This window comes from Stigmatopora argus, chromosome 18 (assembly GCF_051989625.1).
Source record: "Stigmatopora argus isolate UIUO_Sarg chromosome 18, RoL_Sarg_1.0, whole genome shotgun sequence".
Taxonomy (NCBI): domain Eukaryota; kingdom Metazoa; phylum Chordata; class Actinopteri; order Syngnathiformes; family Syngnathidae; genus Stigmatopora; species Stigmatopora argus.
Window position 1 is genome coordinate 7,133,834 of NC_135404.1, and position 20,332 is coordinate 7,154,165.

Genomic DNA, 20,332 nt, shown 5'->3' on the forward strand with positions numbered 1-20,332 from the left:
AATTAGTCTGTCACTGCACTATGATATTATATGGTGAACAGATGTGGTCAAAGCATTTATCTTCATTAAATATGACGACATGCGGAAATCCACCGTGCACGTTCAAATGAAGATGAGCAGAAAAACATCTGCGGGCCTTAAATCTCTTCACTGATTTGGCCGCCATTGGCCTTTTCAACTTTTGCCTCCGTGGCCTCCATCTTTTCATCTTCATTTCACCTTCGCAACATTTTCCCCGCGCCTTGGAAGAGACGAGTATTATTAACTTTACAAGCACATACGCCTGTACCTACATGCAAATAACAATAATTGTAATAATAATAGGGCCAGTGACTATTTTTGGGTGATAAAAAAGCCTGAATATTAGTAATGATTATTCTAAACAGTGGTGGGCCGTCAGGGCCTTCAAGGCCTTCTCTGCTGGCCTAAGAAATATCTGAATCATATATTATATTTTGTCCATCAAGACTTATTAAATAATTCCAAATTGTCTGTTAGCTTCCTTTCATTGCTTTCCCCCTGGTTGCACTGCTTCCAGATGTGTGTTTTCATATTGAAGCATTTAACTAATCACATTTCAGCCATTATTTGTTGCCCGGGTCAGAAATCTGCCTCAAGGCCTTCACAATCAGTTCTGCAGGCTCTGCCGCTTTAAACAAGCGTCGATAAGACTGTTGCTTTAACCAATCAGATTTTGAGTTGGCAACACCACAATGCATTGTCGCAGGCGCATGGATACGTCTTTGCCTTGTCACAGGCGTAGGGATACGTCATCGCTTTCACCAACTATGAGGCTAGTCATTAGCCAGAGCTACCAAACTGTATTTGGAGCGAGCTGCACAAGCAAATATATTGTTGTGTTGATTTAAAGCCATTTTCAAGACGGACTATGCCAGAAATACGACAGGACAGGCTCGACTTTAAGCATTAGCTTCGATGGCGATAGAAAAGAAGGAAGAAAGAAAGGAGGATGGATATTGTGTACAGTTAAAAAGGATTTTTGGTGAGTAAAATATGGCTATATTCCTAAATAATATTTCAATTGTGGGCCAAGTTCTGATATCTGAAAAGCTCCAGTGTTTGTATTTAATCACTAAATGCTGCTAGGAAGTGGATTTTTAGTGCAATTTTTGCCATTTCGCGTATGGACGTATATGTATGTATCGACGTTCATCGCTGTCTTTTTCCCGGGGAAATTATACTCCGGGCCCGGTTCTGATGTCTAAAAAGCTCCAGTATTTGTATTTAATCAATAAATGCTGTTTTCGGCTGGATTTTACCCCATTTTCGGGCAATGTTTGCCGGTACGCCATTGACGTTCATCGCTGTATTTAATCATTAAATGCTGCTAGGAAGTGGATTTTACCCGTTGGAGGCGCTACGAGAAAATGCACGGACCGCCACTGATTCTAAATACAACTAAAAGTTAATATTCATCATTTTTAAATAATTATAAAGAAATTTTAAATTGATACAAAGCTAAATCAATCAAAATATACATTTTCATAGAGCCAATAACAGGGTTAGACGTCCATTCCAAGTTGGAAAAAAAATCCAACATCCCTGTTATCTGAATCCAGTGTAGCCAAGAAAAATACTCTGACATAAAACAAGACATGATGGCTTGATAACACAGATTTGTTCCTTGGAGAGTGATGCTTTATGGCTATTGGATTAAATTTATTTGTAGCTAGGCTCAAAATAAATTGCGTTCAAGTGTAGAATGAGTAAATGTCCAGAGTGCCCGCTGTGCCAACACCGACTGACTATCTTATTCTCACTTAAGCCAATACGCACGAGGCATATTCGCCCGTCTAGTACGCCGCGGGAATTTCTTTCACTCGCCGGCGGGAACAAAGGTGCCATCTGTCTCCCATCCTGTCGCTCTCCCGCTGCGATAAGTGGCCGATTGTTATGGAGCGAACAAACAAGCGCCAACTCAAAGTAACGCAGATAGAAAGAGAAGTAGATGTAGTGGCCCATCAAAACAAATTTTGAAAGATGTGGATGCCATTTAGCAACAACTAGCTGTATTCACTTTGAAAAGGGAGAAAAACTGTAATAATGTTATTTATTTTTTAAATTGTATGGAGAAAATTAATACTTGAAATATTTGTTTGAATTCTAGAGAAAATAAATACTTATTTAATTTTAAACATTTTTTCTAAATTGAATTAAAATATCACTTTTTGAATATATAATAATAATAATTTAATAATATATATAAATATATAATAAGATTTACATTTTTGTTAAACTTTTTCAATATACAAATTATTTTTTAAGTATATTTTTTAATTGTTTGAAATTTTAATAAAATATTCGATCAGTTTGAAATGCCTGTTTGTTTATTTTGTGTGTTTGTGTGTGCAACATACTTCCAGTGCATATTTGCAATTCCACATTCACATTTTGTACTATTATTAATTTTTTTGTGTTTTGTCATCATCCAGATCGTGTGGCTCCTCCTCCTCTTCCCCACCAAGGCTGACCATCAACCCCTCCCACCTCCAAGGTCACCCTTGAACCTCCAAGGTCGCCGCGAGGGGGACTCGACGGCCCACCCCCTCGCCCACCGCGGGGCGTTTGCCCCTGCCCTCTTCCGGCGAACGACCCATCCCGATCGGCGAATGACAAGCGTGCATCCGAGGGCGGGGCTTGCCTCAGTCTCTCGTGATTGGCTGCTGGATGGAATTGAGGTGAATGGAACACATGCCCAAGGAGCAAGAGCCTAACCCACTCGAGGGCGAAGAGAAACGGTGAGTTGACGCACGGGACTGGTCGGGCTGGTCAAAAAGCAAAGAAACACGACGTGCCGCGATCAATTATAAAGCGCTTTGATGGAAAGCGCCAAGTTCCGAAGTAGCGTGCAAATAGAAACGTGCTTCCGTGTATTTAAAAGGGTGTGGAGGCTTTTGTTTTAACACCTGTTAGCTCTGCCAAGGAGATTGTTTTCTTCACGTAGTTTTACACGACTTCCCACGTAGGTGTTTTTCATCCCATTCTGCCAATTTGGGAGTTGTCCAGTTCCAAGCTAACAATGTACATGTAGTCTTTCTGTAAACATAATTATTTTATAGTCACATAAAACGCAAAACAACATTCCTTGATTCATAGCCAGATATCCGCTCTCTTCGTAGATCTGGCAAGTGCTCAGTTAAGAGCATGATGGGTAATCCTTTTTTCTGGTCTGTTTTTTTGCCAAAAGTGTACAAAAACACTGCAGGCCTGATCATTTGGTCGTTTTTATGCTTCAGTGCACACTTTTTAAATGGATCCCCCAAGCCTGTTGCTAATAGCGACATAAAATATGGGGGTAATGTCAACCATGAGTAGACCCACAAAAAACGTCTAAAAAAAACAGACCCAAAACAGACAGCAAGTTTCTCCACATTGCATTAAAGCAAGCCATTTCTAGAGATTTTTCTGTGTTAAATTTTTTTTGGGGCCCTCCTGGAGACAGTTCAACATCGTTACATGAAATTTGGTGGGTATACCTACCATGAGTAGACCCACAAAATGGTCTCAAGAAATGGAAGTCAGCCAAGATCTTTCAAAACAGCATGCAGTTTTTATCTGAACCCATTGCACCACATGTCCTGACTGCGATGATATGTTACTTGACTCTATTTGTATCCACACAGATCTGATCCTAATTTAACTTGAACATGAAATTCGATTTATAACTTGACGTGCATATATATGACTAATAGCATTGGATCAGGTTGACACTCATAAGTAGATATATTTTAAAATGTATCACTTATTTTTACATTGGCATTCAATTATTTAGACCATTTTGTTTTAGATTAGATTAAATTCATTTTTATTCATCCTGTACTCGGGGAAATTCACTTTGTTGAAAGAAGCAAGAACATACAGACACAGAAAAAGACATTGTAGAACTAGTTAAAACTGTTTCTGTCTATGTGGAGATATATGTATATTTGGACAGATCAATCATTTGGCTCATATAACTTAAGTTTGGAAATTGGAAATCTCAGGACAATCCGAAATGGATTTATTAGACATGTACACGATATTTGCCGATATTCCAAAGATTGATTTGATTTAAAGGCCTTTGATTGATTTGCTACCTTGTACCATTCTGCCCTAAATACCTTGACCTTGAATATGGAAAGAGAACACGTTCAGCTCTTGACCCAGCGCTTCCGCCGCATTGCGTTAGCGGAACCTTTGATTTCCACCAGAGAGACGTGAATCGCATTTACACCGGCTGTCGCATTTGATAAAGCGCGATCAAACCTCGTCGTCCCTCACCTCGCCCGTGTTTGCCGATGAATACGCGCTCGCAGTTGTACTTGTGTAAACAAGCTTTAGATTTTCCTTCCCGCGAGGATGTCCTGTCGCGGCGCGCCAATAAGCATTGTTGCGTGTGGATTGTGTGACTGATTACATCAGGGCCACTTTGTGCCCCCGGGGGGGCTCGAATATCCAGTCGGGCCCGTGAGTGCCATTCACTCTGCCAGGCTTGAATGGAGGCGAAGGAACCCGACGGATTGGCCGTCTGTAATTCGTCCCGAGGTGTCTAAGGGTTGTTGAAGGGTTTCAATTGGAGGGGGAGCAGTGAATGATCCCCCCCGTAGTGTACGTTAATTATAAAATCAGTTGGAGTTAAATTGTGCTTTGCCATTACCCTTCTGTTACTGTTTCAGAGTGTGCCAGATTGGGCGAAATTCTGCCCCAATGGGCTTCATTCAAAGACTCTGGGTGGGCGGGTTGATCACATTTGGGCCGATTTTGCGGTGGAGGACTGGTGAAATAGTAGGTTAGCACGTTGGACTCACAGTTCTGGGGTCGAGGGTTCGATTCCAGGTGAGTTCTCACTTTGTGGAGTTTGCAGGTTATTTGGGTTTTCTCCTGGTGCTCCAGTTTCCTCCGACATCCCAAAAATGTGTAGGGTAGCCTGGTTGAACACAATAAATTGCCCCTAGGTATGAGTGTGAGCGTGAATGGTTGTCCGTCTCCTTGTGTCCTGCGATTGGCTGGCCACCGATTCAGGGTGTTCCCCCACCTGGTGCATGTAATTGGTTGGCATAGGCTCTAGCACCCTCCTTGTTAGGATAAGCGGTTCGGAAAATGAATGGTTTTAAGTGAGTGTCTTTTTGTTTCTGGCAACCCGCGAGTAACCTACCGCCAAAACTCCATTTTGCCTTCTCAGATGTTCGGTTTGAAGCGTTGAAGAAATTTCCATTCTGGAAAGTTTTGGGACTTTTGTGTTTTCAGCCCCGTAAAATGCTGCCTCCACAAATGTTCATTGGCTGTCAATCCTTCAATGTTAAATGGATTGGACAAAGTCATTTAAGTTTAAAAAGTCAACTTGGAAGTGAGACAATATCCTCCTTATTTCAGTTTCTTAACTTTTGATGAAACAGTGGTTTAGTGTTGTTGTTTTTAGTCATCCCCAGTGATAAAATGTATTCAGTATTAGTCATACAAGGCATCTTTATACTTGGATGTACATCTTGGATCTCACACACACACGTGCATCAACATTAAGGGTCACATGTGAGTCACAATCTTAATTTGTTTTACTTTTCAGGCAATGAACGTTGAAGAAAAAAGCCTCAGTTCTTATTAGGCACAGTCGCGTGATTTTTTCAAAATAATGAATTCTTTGTTGCTCTTATATTTTGTTTATCATGGTCGGAGCTGAATCCTGCCTTTATTTTAACCCATTTCCTGCCAGGCCAAACACTGCCTAGCTCAGTTTCTATCTAAAAACAAGAGATCCAGCCCAACACATCATTTTGTGTGACCGGCAAAAGTAGATAACTTCATGCTTCCGCCAACTTTTATAACAACTTTTGTACGGGATTTTTTAAGTACGTTTTTTTTGTTAAACCGATTTCGTTTTACCCATTTCGGATCGTCTCGGTCACTGGTAGCAGACGAAAACGTCATCGTCCACTGCAGGGGTGTCAGACTCGGGTTGGTTCGCGGGCCGCGTTAAGTCAACTCAATTTCATGTGGGCCGGACCATTTTAGATATAATATTTAGATATTTTTTTATAAATGGATTAAAAGCCTTGAATATTCAGTTTTTTATAGATCTAAAACAATGTTTGTTTTAGGTTTTTTTTATTTTTATTTTTTTTACATTTTACAAAATGATTTTTGAACTAAAAAAACTGAAAAAAATGATTACAAAATTACAATTATTGATTTAAAAGGGGTAAAATCAGGAAATGTAATATACATCTATACTCTTCATTTTAATTTGATCCTAAAACAGAAAGTTGGCACTCATGACTTACTTTCCCGGGCCACACAAAATGATGCGGCGGGCCAGATTTGGCCCCCGGGCCGCCACTTTGACACATGTGGTCCACTGCTAACATTTTACACGTCTGCCTTTTCACTATATAAATATAGCGTGTCAGCAAGCAATGTACCCAGACAGTCAAGCTGTCAGTGAATATTTATACTTTTAAGTTTACGTTGTATGTTTTTTTTATCGCTTAATAAGGGAAACATCAATCATTATTATTGTAAAAACGGGGAACAACAAATCTTGGGTTTTAGCTCGAGATTATTTAGGGGAGCAATTGGCCGAGGTTGACTGGTATGTAATTCCTTTTTAAATTCAATACATGTAAAGAAATAAAGTTTAAAAGACCTGAACAGCATAATTTAATGATAATTCTTATTATGGATTGGGCGTTTAGTGCCTCCAATAGCAGTCAAGGGTTTACAATCTCTCCAAAGCGACAATTTTATTACCGTCGACTAAAACAAGTCGCACCTCGTTCCACAGGTGGAGGGATACCAGCGTGGGCCAATGGGAAATTGGGATGGGCGGGGCTTATTATGAAGCCGCATAGGGAGGCATTTGGTGAGCAAGTTAAATTTAGACTGGATCCGCCGTTTGGCTTTCAGCACTTCGACCGAGACGTCGGATTGATTTTTTGTTTTTATTTTTATTTTCATTTCTTTTCTTTTAACATGCATCTTTTATCATCACTCTGCGTCACCAGGTCAGAATTACAAACGTGCACTTTCGTCTGTGTGTGTGTGCGAGCCTAGGGGCGTTTGTGTGTCCGTGGATGTACACTTTGAGTTCACTTGTGCAAGATTAGTTCAGGTTCCCGAGCAAAAACACGTGACAGAGGTATCGAAAATGCATCGGCATAGCCTTGACCCCATTTGCGACGGGGGCGCATTCCGCTCACGTCCGCGTCCGAGACTTTAACGCGCAAACAAACAACGTTTTGAGTTCCCCAAAAGACGCCGAGTGCACCAAAACAGAGCAAAAATATTAAAGGTCAGCACACGGGAAAAAGAGGAGACCCTAAACGCCGTGGTGGTGTCACGTGACGGCCGGTCGCTCAAGGACACCATGGGGGTGCGGTTAACGCCCGTCATCGCTCGTCGTCTCGGTTTTCAGTGTGTTTAAGCTCTTGAGGTGTATAAACAGGTTTCTGCACACACTTGGCATGCCGGAAAACTTCAAAAGTGCTCCGCTGACTGTCGTGGTTAACGTTACACTTGTTGACAGTGTCAATGTGGGTGTTAATGGTCTTAGGTCGCTAGGAGCTAGGGATTTATATTATTTAACAAAATTGTTATATATAGATAATGGTATTCATACAGAACCATTGCAGTCACTTCCAAATAAAAACAGTTTTTTAATGTAATTTTGCAGGGAGTTACATCTGTTTCTTGTTATTTTGAGTGTTTTTCTTGTTTTCTGATTTGTTTTGATTGCTTTTTTTTGTTTATTTTTATGAATAATATTACCATTTTTTTAAGTATTGCAAAATCTCACACTGCCGTACTTTGCTTTTTTAGTTTTTGTCATTTTTCTGTGTTTTATTTTGGGTTTTTCCCCTGCATGTGGAATTTTTCCCACTTTTAGTATTGTAGTATTTTTGTAGCATTTTCTTTTTTCTTTTGAGTATTTTTTTAAACATTCTTTCAGAGTCATTTTTTGTCTAACTGATTTGATTAATAGAAAAATAATCTAGGAAAGCAGGTTAAAAGTCATAAAACTGAAAAGTATTGAAAAAATATTTAAATAAATAGAAAAAGCAGAATGACTCAATATGATCAATAAAATCGTTTGCGTTTCCGCACATTTGAGTCAAAAGTATTAAAGTAAAAAGTAGTACATATGTTTACTTATGTATAATTTTCATGCAAATATTCAAAATAATAGAAACTGGGGGAAAAACTCATTTGACTTAAGAACAAAATGTTTACATAAGCATACTCAATTAAAACTAAACTATTTGACAGCTAAGGAATTGGCAAAAAGGTAGCAAGAGAGTGGTTCTGATCATGTTTATCTACATGTTTAAAATAAATAAATAGGTCAAAGGTGCCGTCTGTTTTGAAGTGTTTTTCTCCCACCGTGCCAGCAATGTTAAGCCCTGGCTTGGCAAGCAGGCCATGTTTGTATTTCTCCCGTCACTATTTTGGCCTTCCATGCTGTCGGAGGCTTTACGTCCTTGTAAAAACGCTAAAACGAGGCCGGCGATGACGTCGTGTTTTCGCGCGCGATAATACGATGGCATGTTTGGCCAACAAGAAGCGCTATAATGCGCCACTTGTTGGCCAAACATGTTAGAGCTCATATTTAGCTGTTGTATGTCAAAGTAACAAATGGATTGGATGTCTAGTGGCATCAATGGCCCTGAAATATGAGCATTCGGAGAAAATTTGTTAAACACGATGAATTAAAAGTAAAGAAAAAGTAGCATTATTACAACTACGGAGTGTTATTGTTAATTACCATATTTTCTCGCATATAAGCCGTATTTGTAACAAGAACAGAAAAAGAATGAATCATGGGTACGGCTTATATGCGCACAAATTAGACTTAACAAAATAAAATTTCAACAACATTAATTTTGATGTCTATGAATGAAATTCAAGGAAAAAAAAAAACCTATTTTGCATAAAACGTGAAAACTAAAACTCCAAAGACAGTAAAAATAAGTTGTTTACAAATTTTTTTTGACTTAAATAGTGAAACGTGGAACCATTTCCCCTACATTTCCATTTGAAAACGGGATTTTCTTCCCTCACTACTGGGCCTCTATTAAATGACCTTGCAATGATGGCAAGACAGCAGATTGTGAAAGGAAAGCGACTCAGGGGATTTGGAATCACTTCCATCTCTGGCACTCCCTGAACCTCCTTCGAGACTTTTCTCACAAACACTTTGCCCCACAACTACCCGCCTCCCCCACTTCCATCTGCACTCCATCCATCACCTTTTCCTCTCTGGCGGAATTTACCTCTGAACTTGACGGGCGTCTCGTGTTCGCTGCTAACGCGGGGGATCCTTTTAGTTGGGTTCCCGCAGTGTTGTCCTTGTTAACATTTGCTGGAAATTGATGCTGAAATCTGACGCTACTGTCACAATTTAACCTGTTGTCTTTCTTCCATTGTTTCCCAGGTGGCTCAATGGCCCGAAGAGGAAGAGGAAGAACAGTCAATGTTCGGTTAAGAGTATGACGGGTGAGTTGAGAACTTTAATCTAAAGTCATTTTGGCCAACTTTGTGATATTTGGTGAACTTGTCTATGATGGCTAGACCTCAAGAAATCATACCCGAAGAGAGACAGGAAGTCAGCAACGTTGCTTTCGAGCGGTTTACTTAAATTCACAGTCATTTCCAGGCGTTCTTCTAATGTCTCTAATGTTTAAAGCCAGTTCTACATAGCAACTTAACAGCTATGCCATGATCAAACCCATAAAAAGTCTCAGAAAGCCTTGATGAACAAGACAAAGTCTCCTATTATGCTGTAAAAAGACTATTACGCAATTGTTTTTCATCAGTTTTGCAGGTCTATCCATTTTGTGGTAAATTGAGGCCATAAAACCAGGTTCCATTTCTCATAAAGCTTAGAAAGGCTGTCCATTATGAGTAATTCCCCAAAGATCTCAAGAAACAAAAGTCTACCTTTTCGCGAAAAAGCGACCATTTCTAATGGTGGTAAGAATTCACTCTCAAAAACTAAATTGAGTTGATCATATGAAATTCAATAGGGATCTCTTTTATTGTCGCTGGAAGTCACGCCTGAAAGGACAGACTGACATTTGAGGATCACTTGTGGCCTTTTCCATTATCCTAGGGATTCGTTCTTTCCCACAAATACATTTCTTTCGGTTTATAATGTTCTAGAATTATTCTTAAAGTCATTGTTTACTTCTCCATGTTACTTTGGCACATATACTTGCTAGCTCACATGATTCCAATTTCTGATTTGACGTGTTTTCTGGAGCCTTCAGTGGATGAAAAGCGCTGATGTGTATTTAACCTTAAGGACGGAAAACTTCACCCCTCCCCCCCTGAACATGTCATACCTGTCAACTTATAAACTTTTCCCATACGTTTTTTGATCATTTCAAATTGTGTACGCCATATAACAACTTTGTACGGGAAAAAAATATTGGGTTTTTTTTGTAAAACCGATCTCGTCTTCCCCATTTCGGCTCTAATCCGGATCGTCACTGGTAGCAGACGCCATCATCGATTGCTAATGTTGTCATGCTTTTAGCATGATATGCGTATGGCGTCAGTCACTTCCCCCTTTTCACTATGTAAATATAGCGCGTCAGTAAGCAATGTACCCAAACAGTCAAGCTGTCAGCGTCTTACAGCGACATCTACAGAATCATGAATTTAGTGCATACAAAAGGCGCACCGACTGATTGGGCGCCCCGTCCACTTTGGGGAAAATGTTAGACTTTTAAGTTCGCCCTATGTGAGTAAATATGCGCCGTGTTGTGTATATTATTACTTAATAAGGGGAATTGTAATCATTAATAAGGGAAGCAATTGGCCGAGGTTGACAACTATGTCATGTCATCGGAAAAAAACAACCATGACGGAGTGTTCTTACGCGAACTTAAGAATCCTCACACTCTTGCGGCTATACTTTCACCCGAGTACTAAGGCTCATTTTATTCTACCTGGCAAAGTGCCTTTGGATTGACCTTTTTGAGATAGAAAAAAACATCTTTTGTCCTGTTAAAACCTCATTTGTAGTCTTGGAGCTCATAGTAAAAGTGCCTCTAGGCATGCTGGGAAAGTTTCTAACCTTGATTCACCTCCGATCGAGGCAGCTTCGCTCTATCACGGACATATTTGCTGAAGGCTGTTAAGCTTCACGGGAGTATTCCAGTTTTACGAAAGCATACGCTGGCGCCTTAGCTGGACATTTTCTTCTTTTTTCCTGACCTTTCTATGATGATCTCAAATCTTTGTTGTCTTAACTGGCGCCTCTTTCGCGTCCTCTTCTCCTCGACTTTGTTTGTGATTATTATTACTCGAATGTTCTCTTCCCTGAGGGCGCAATTTTCTTTCTCTGTGTTGTATCAGCAATTTCCCTATCCATCACATCATGTTCTCGTTCATTTGTTTGTGTTTTCTGGAGCTTCAATCCATGTTTCACGGCGCTTATTTTTCCCCACATTCTGTATTAACCCTTTGAAGAGCAAGTGACTATATAAAACTTGACATCCAACTACGTGGACATCATTTATTTTCATAAAGAATCGATATTTTTGTTTTTGTTAATGGAAACAAGGCATTAGAAATTTGTTGTTCTTAGGAAATATCTGAATAAAAACAGGAGGACACGGGTTAAGGCATGCACAAATAGGATAATATTTCTATAGACAAAATAATATTTAAAATTCAGATTTTTAATATAATTACAAAGTTCAGACATTTTAAATCAAGAGAATAATTGCACTTTTTTTATTTAAGCTATTTAAAAAAAGAGAATAATTTAATCAATACAAATACTTGCTGTTTCCCCCTTTCAATTGAAATAAATTATTTTTTTATTTTGCTTATAGAATATTTACTAATAACTCATTGCCCGTCAATGGTAACACGAGACCTCCAATTCATTTAAACTGGGAGGACTGGCTGTGATTGCTCAATATTTCAATCCCATTGAGGGCGCTAGATGTCCAATTCATTTAAACACTCCCAGTTAATATAGATTGGTCGTCTAGCGCCATCAATGTAAGCTAATGAGTTGAACAAGTGCCATACAAAGGTTTAAACGGAGCAAAAAATAAATGCAAGTCTCTTCCTAAATAGCGGAAAATGCATTCTTGGTGATAAGGATTGAGATCAATAGTAGCAGACATGACTGCCACCTAATGGACTGGAGTTAATTATGTTCACTTGACTGAGATTTGGACGCATTTGAGGGATTTTCACATTTGTGCAGCAGGGTACATCCCCAGCTACCTGGAGAAGGATGAGCCGTGCGTGGTGTGTGGCGACAAGGCTACGGGGTACCACTACCGATGCATTACCTGTGAGGGCTGCAAGGTACGCAAACATACACTAAGCAACAACATTTGGTACATTTGAACATTGTAAATGGCCATGAGATTTATAATGTAAGCAGCCTTGACACACATTAGGCAGTATTTCAATACAACTATACATATTTCAAGTATTTAAAAGCATTCAGATTATTTTTAGTCAGTATTTTCTGAGATTAACAAGTATCTAAACCACATTTTCTTCAGTACATCTAGTCATATTTAATTATTATTATTTTTTATCATGGATGTTAAGTCGTACCTTTGTAGTTGAACAGATAGATTTATAATGCCTTTGTACACAGGATAGTACAGTATGCATTTTTTTGTAATATACCTCTGGATTATTTTGTTATTTGTAGTCCTTAACTCTTTCGCAATCACTGATCCATTTTAAATATAACATTGAGTGATCATGTTTCACTACCATTGACGGCGATAGAGGTCCAGTCCGGTTTGATCGGGAGGTCTAACAGCGTGAATTGCAGCAAAAGATTCATGCATCTCAGTAAACCTACAATTTTTTTTAATCGGGTATGTTTTGTGGAACTGTAGGGTTTCTTCCGCCGAACCATCCAGAAGAACCTGCACCCCGCCTACTCGTGCAAGTACGAAGGCTGCTGCATCATCGACAAGATCACGCGCAACCAGTGTCAGCTGTGCCGCTTCAAGAAATGCATCGCCGTCGGAATGGCCATGGACCGTAAGTCCCGTCGTACGCTGGTGAAATTCGGCCTCGGCGCAAAGACAAAAAACGTGGTCTTCCTCCGTAGTGGTCCTGGACGACTCCAAACGGGTGGCCAAGCGGCGCCTGATCGAGGAAAACCGCGAGCGCCGCAAGAAGGAGGAAATGGTCAAGACGCTCCAGAACCGGCCGGAGCCCAGCGGGTCGGAGTGGGAGCTGATCCACATGGTGACGGAAGCCCACCGCCACACCAACGCTCAGGGCTCCCAGTGGAAGCAGAAGCGCAAATTCCTGGTGAGAATCCAACTCAGGGTATTGCAGTCTCGGCCGGATTTCTTCACGCTAATCCTTTTTCCGGGCTGCTAATTCCTCTCCTGTTTTCCTGCTTTTGCTTTAGTCTTATCGCACTCTTCTTTCTCCCTCGCTAAATCCTCCGGTTTAACGGAGATTCGCCGTGCTTTCCCGACGTTCCGTTGCGGGATTCCACTCGTTTTTTTTAGGGGTTGGCCTGTGTTCGCTGAGGGCTGGGTTGCAGGTATTGTGGAAGGTGGTTGCTAGGCGACTAGAAGGACGTGCACGGGTGTGGTGCGAGAGAGGCCACATAGGGATAAATTCATTAAATGATTTACTATATTTTTTTTTTACAATTGAGTTTTGTTTTACTTATTGAGTACACATTTTTTTTCTTTTTGCATAATCCCTTGCGTCAATGAACACCACTTTATAAGAAACAGTCATCAATCAATACTTTATTAGGAACAATTAGCAAAGTTTGAGCCTTTTTGTTTATCTTTCAGAACCAGTCTCGCCACAAATGTTTTTATGATCAATACAAAGCTTTCCATTTTAGTTGGAATAGGCTTAGGAGCTCAAAACATTTATTTTTATGACTACTTTTGAATTCAGTAATTGTGCTGTATATCATTTTTTTCCAAAGCAAAAGCTTATATTTGCAAATATCTTTTGAGTGCTTGAAAGGTTTGACTGGTTTTCCTACTTTTTTAATGAAATTGAAAATCTTTAAGTAAATAAGGAGAATATTTATTTTAGAAAATTCAATTTTAAAAGTTTCTTTTCATTTTTGATCTGACTAATTTTCATTTTTTTAAATACATGATGCCAAATAATTTTGGGGGGCAATCCAAAAAAATTAACATTTATTTAAAAACATTATTAACACTCAAGAATAATACTGTTCACCATCAACAATAATAATGAAGTTACTTATTTTCTTTTTAATTTAATTTATTATTTTGATGAATAATTTCTTCAGAAAAATACATTGGAGAATAACTTCATTTTCCCCATGTTTGTTTTATTGTTTTTAACAATGTTTTTAAATTCAATTAAGTCGAGAAAAATATTTTTAGACTCATCAAGAAGGAACAATTTAACATTTCAGAAAAAAAGAGGATTTGAACAATTTCAAATTCAACAAGTAATTAATCAACTATGAATATAGTTGATTAATTTGATCACCAATGATTTATTGATTACCGTATTTTCACGACTATAAGGCGCACTTAAAAGCCTAAAATTTTCTCCAAAATAGACAGGACGCCTTATAATCCAGTGTGCTTTATATATGGAAAAAAAATTAAAATGTGTCATTCATTGAGGGTGCGCCTTATAATGCGGTGCGCCTTATAGTCGTGAAAATACGGTAGTCTATTAACTCTTACAGCGCTACTTACAAAGGACGTTCATTCTTCACATTGCTATGCAATGTTGTAATTACACAACCCAACATCCACTTAACACTTTATTTGTTCCACCAGCCGGACAAAATCGGTCAATCGCCAGTGGCGCCCACATCGGACGGCGACAAAGTTGACTTGGAGGCCTTCAGCGAGTTCACCAAGATCATCACTCCGGCCATCACGCGAGTGGTCGACTTTGCCAAAAAACTGCACATGTTCTCAGAGGTGAGTAAATTATTATTATTGTGTATTTTTGGCTGGTGCAACATGCGTGTGCGGTCAATTGGTCACCGGTCTTTTGGTCGCCGTCTTTTGGTCGCCGGTCTTTTGGTCGCCCGGACCGCGACAACGGGCGACCAAAAGACCGGCCACAAAACAAGATAAAACAACACGGTCTACGCATCAATAAAAGCCAACAATGGCCATGAGCAGTTTCACTGAGCCGACGTGTGAGTGTATAAGAGTTTGTATGTACATGCATTGTCCCTTTAAGAAGCTACGTAAGTCAGGGTCTTAACAAGTTCTCCAACAAAAAGCAATAAAAGTCCAGGAAATTTGGAGCTTTTCTTCAGCCTAATAATTAATAGGGCATTAAGTATGACTAAATAGTCATTTGCAGTTTGTATTTAGGGAATTTGAGCAACGATTTAAATGGTAATTATCAATAACCTTCCGGGCGACCAAAAGATCGGCGACCAAAAGACTGGCGACCAATCGACCGTGTACCTGCAATATGTACTCAGGTGCGACTTATAGTCCCAAAAATATGCTAATTAATGTTACGGTTTGCCCCTGGATAGTTCAAACGGCAGATTCTGACTTAATCGAAAACAGTAGTCGAGACTTGTTGATTTTATCGTGAGACATATCGGATAACAAAATTAAAAGTGGGTCAAAAGAGGAAGTAAGTCCCGTAAGAAGATGATTCAGGGAGATTTTACCATCCAAGGTCACTTCCGCTCACTTCCTGGTTAACAGCGAAATGAGATTAAAACTTAGTTTTGTGTATTTTTCTTTTATTTTTCAAAGAAAGGGACTACGGCTTTTGGTTGAATGAAATCCTATCTATCAAATTCATTAAAGTACTCCCTGAGGTAATAGTGGGACTTTAAAGCCATGTAAATCATTTCCAGGGGGTACTTTGCATGTCTTGAAAATTCATAGCCCCCCGACTCCAGTTTCATTTGACAACTTAAAACTTAGTGGGAATGTCCATCATAAAAAAAACATGGGAACAAACAAAAACAGAAGGTCAACAATTTTTGATTAAAATGACATTTTAAAGTTGTTTGTCATTTCTTGGAGTCTTTTGAAAATTCAGCCCCTGAAGTCACCTTAAACTATTTTTATTTTAAAGATATCCATCATGATTAGACTCTCCAAATAATTTCCAGAAGCCATGATTAATAAGAGACAGGAAGTCTGCTATTTTGCCAGTCATGCATATTTAACAGCCTAAAGCCATCAATGGCAGTCAAAAAGTTTATCCAATAAATTTAAATGTGAATAATGTATTTGCTATGCACAGCACGACAGGAACATTTCAGAACCCTTTGTTTAAACTTTCTTAACTCTCAATTAAAGTGTCATTGTAAAATAGATTACATCGATATTCTTTAAGATTATTAATTACGACCAGCATTAGTATTCGGCAAAGATGGTCGATTAAAATGTGTGCGCTCGTGTTGCACATATTTTATTCATTTTGAGAGAGCATCATAGTAACAGTGGCTATCTTTAATTCAAATGAATGCCACTTGATTCATCATTTGCTTTCCACTTGCTCAATTTAGTATATCCGTCGTGTGGATTGAAGCTGGTGCAGTGGGAACAAATGTACACGATACGTTAAGTCGGCGTAATAAGAGACGCTCATTAAGGGGAATTAATTGCATAGTCAGGAGATGAATATTAAGGGGGTGTAGTGTGCATCCATCATGGAAATTTCATCTTTATCAGTGTTATTTTCAGGGCTCATATTGAGACAGTGATGGCAACAGTTTACGTGGACATGAGTGTGTATGTGTGTGTGTGTGTATGTGTGTGTGTACATACAGGTGCACAAAACTTGTTTATGAGCCGTATTAATTTGTTGACTGCCCTTGGAATAACCAAAGTATATTATTTTTGATATATTAGAAAGATAGTCAGTCTTTTTACAGTAAGGACTACCAAAAAAAGTCTATTTTTGGTTCATCTCAAATAAATGAATACATATTTTTTGGTTTTGTGTTCTAAATTATGAATAAAAACTATGTAAAAATTTAAAAAAATTAATAGTAAGATACTGAATATTTAGTTTTTCCCTGTTTTCAACTTAAACATTTTTTTTTATTTTTCACTTTTTTCAGTTTTTAATACAAAATGAATCAAATAAAAGAATAAAACTTGTTTTTAATTTGAACATATATTTAGTCCTTTTCAATACTTAAATCTAATTAGGCTTGTTAAAAATGTTATTTATGTATTTTTCTTTTAAGTGATTAATTACCAGCAGAGGTCCAATAAACATTCATTCATTCATTGCCACCCTCCCGCTTCAGATGGATTTGGTGTCTAGTGCCTTCAATCTCAGCCAATAAATTAAGAGTCTCATAAAGAGTACTGAATTAATGAATTTCCTTAGCACTTGTCAATCGCAGCTAATGCGATAACCCACAAGTTAATTAATTCACTACCACTGAGTTGAAAGGATTAAACATCTATCAATGACCAATAAGTTTTTTTGTTGTTGTTGTTGTTGTGTATAGTTGCCCTGCGAAGACCAGATCATTCTGCTAAAGGGCTGCTGCATGGAGATTATGTCGCTACGCGCCGCCATGCGCTACGACCCCGAAAGCGAGACGCTGACGTTGAGCGGCGAGATGGCGGTCAAGCGCGAGCAGCTCAAAAACGGCGGGCTGGGCGTGGTGTCGGATGCCATCTTCGATTTGGGCAAAAGCTTGGCGCAGTTCAACCTGGACGACACGGAGGTGGCGCTGCTGCAAGCCGTGCTGCTCATGAGCTCAGGTATAACCACTACACTTTTCCGACGATAAGTCACACCTGAGTATAAGTCGCACGTACCAAAGAATGCCCAATGAAAGGGAAAAATATATATAAAAGTTGCACTGGTTATACAACATTATACGTTAAAGTAGCAACAGTTAAATAAGTACCTGTTAATGTAACATAGCAACACTTTATTTTTATAAATATAGCATAAATACCAGTTGGCGGTCGGAGTGAAAAAATAAAAGAATTATAAGTCACAGGCTAAATATTGAAAAAATGTATGACTTATTGTATCTAAGCAAATTGAAGGCAGATTTGAGATAATAATACTTTTTGAGTTGATAAAGTTGATTAAAGTACATCATTAATAATACTGTCTGAATGAGTGATGTTCCAAATGTAGGCAATTTTCTTTTTACTACACGTCTATTCTCACTAATAGAAAAAAAACCCCACAAAACTAGGAAAAGGGAAGCAGGCGTAAAAAACTTATTGGACTATAAAGCCTAAACGTGTGACTTACAGTCCAAATAATTGCTAATAATTTTATTAAAAACAAAATTAAAATGCATAAAAACAGAAAAACACTGGCCTTCAACAACACTCCATTGTATGAGCTTATTTTAAGTTTCATAGTATTTAATTCATTGTCTGCTATTGACAAGGTGAAATGTCCAATTCACTTATATTGTAAGGACTGGCCGTTTCAGTAAAAATCTGATGTTAGCATGACTAAGAGTGCTTTTTTACCAATTGTGGCGTCCACTCTCCTCAGACCGCTCCGGCCTGACGTCCGTGGACAAGATCGAGAAATGCCAGGAGACGTACCTGCTGGCGTTCGAGCACTACATCAACTACCGCAAGCACAACATTCCTCACTTCTGGCCCAAGCTGCTGATGAAAGTGACGGATTTGCGCATGATCGGCGCCTGCCACGCCAGCCGCTTCCTGCACATGAAGGTGGAATGTCCCAACGAGCTCTTCCCGCCGCTCTTCCTGGAGGTCTTCGAGGACCAGGAAGTGTGACGGACAAAACAGGAAGAAAAAAAAACATGTCAGATCCGGGAAGGGAGGAAAAATACTTTTGAACTGGAAGTCACCAGCGGGAAGAGGAACAAAACGACAAGTCGTAGCGGCCCTTCTGCCCGAGCACGCCGTCTCATTTTCCCGCCTTCGTGCGCCACCACACACACAGAAAATCAGCAGCCATAGCTCGTCTCAGTATTACACTCGCCGTTCTCCGGACGCCGAACCCTCAACTCAAATCTGAGCCGTTACAGTCCATCCCAAGTGACACCGGTGCTAATGTTCTTCAGACTACTCCATTTTTTTTTGTGTGTGTGTTGGCCATAGCTCCATATCTACCTTTTTACATTCTTTTTTCTCTTCTTAAGTCATCGGACCGGCGCCTGTGACTAACACACACACAGATGTAGACGTACACATAGCCTCACCTCAGTAACGTGAATGCCTCATTGGCTACCTTGCACGGTGGCTTTTTTTTTTGAAGGAGGGGGGTCCTAATCTGTGGGGCCTTTTACTGAGTCCTCCTACAGGCTTCCATGCACATTTGCCTTTTTTTTTTCTTTCTTTTGAGTTGTAAAGAAAAAAAATATATAGTGACACTAATCAGTGCAGGCGAAAAAAACATTTTACCTCAAAAGTGGATACACCCCCACTGGTTCTGGGCACTACCTCACCTTTATACACATGTACACACACACATATACACACACCTCAGTGATTTGGTTGCAAAGAAATGCCACTGAAGAAGACAGGAGGGTGCGCCATTTTCCCTTTTTTTGGATGGAAAGCTTGTTAATCACCTTTGGATATTTTTTTTTTAAGGAAACGGGACCAAGAGTTTTGAGATTTTAAATCTAAACAAGACACACACACCTGGAGAAGCGGTGTAAAGGAGCACTCAGACGCCACCCCCAGAACCAGAAAGCTCCGCCTCCCATGCACCCGGGTTTTTGCGCCACTCGCAAAATGGAGCGGCCTCTGTGTGACGGAGGCGGCGGGCGGGCACAGCCCGGCATTCGCACTGTCAGTATTAGCGACCATGTCCATCCACCATTTTGGGGGGGCGGAGGCAGGGCTGGAAGGCCCACCGTTTTCCCAAGTAGCAACTGGGAAGGAGCCTCCTTGTGAGACAAGGCGGCGACGACGGTCCGTTCAGAGATGTTTGGATATTCCCCCCCCAAAAAAACCTATGCAGCTTTGGAATTCCACAAGACGGGACAAGGCTGTGTGTGTTTGATTGTGCGAGTGTGGGTGGGAGGATAAAAATTGTGAGGACGCTTTAGCGCAGGGGTTCTCAAAATTTGGGGGTCTAGGGACCCCTTGTTGGCTCTAACACTTATTAGGTGATGTGAAAAAGATAACAAAGTGGCACAAGTGTCGTGGCAATGTTAGCAAAAGGACAATAGTTGGCTAAAAAGTGTGTAATGACAGTTAAGATGTGGACAAACTTAATACAGTGACTTAAATCTAAAAAAAAAAAAGCTTTATTCTTAAAATATTACGGCCCTTTTGAGGGAAGAAGACAAAAAAAGTTGACATAAAAATGTGAAATAGATACTAACTGAAAATCAGAAAAGGAAGAAAATACAATTAGAAAAATCTTGAGCTAA

The 20,332-nt window shown here is 39.6% G+C and overlaps 1 protein-coding gene across 5 annotated transcripts in view; it reads left to right on the forward strand.

Moving 5' to 3' along the window:
• The window catches only part of LOC144092837 (thyroid hormone receptor alpha-B), a 72,054-nt gene extending 51,722 nt beyond the window's left edge, over positions 1-20,332 (forward strand). For 2 of the 5 annotated variants that reach the window (XM_077625961.1, XM_077625964.1), the window contains exons 3-10: positions 2,454-2,759; positions 9,425-9,486; positions 12,218-12,321; positions 12,873-13,020; positions 13,091-13,296; positions 14,781-14,927; positions 17,453-17,711; positions 18,472-20,332. In XM_077625961.1, the coding sequence (XP_077482087.1) occupies positions 2,704-2,759; positions 9,425-9,486; positions 12,218-12,321; positions 12,873-13,020; positions 13,091-13,296; positions 14,781-14,927; positions 17,453-17,711; positions 18,472-18,722 (1,233 nt within the window). In that variant the 5' untranslated portion in view covers positions 2,454-2,703 and the 3' untranslated portion in view covers positions 18,723-20,332. Of the gene's footprint in view, positions 1-2,453; positions 2,760-6,761; positions 6,999-9,424; positions 9,487-12,217; positions 12,322-12,872; positions 13,021-13,090; positions 13,297-14,780; positions 14,928-17,452; positions 17,712-18,471 lie in introns of those variants that run through there. The other 3 variants (XM_077625965.1, XM_077625959.1, XM_077625960.1) reach the window with 3 other exon arrangements.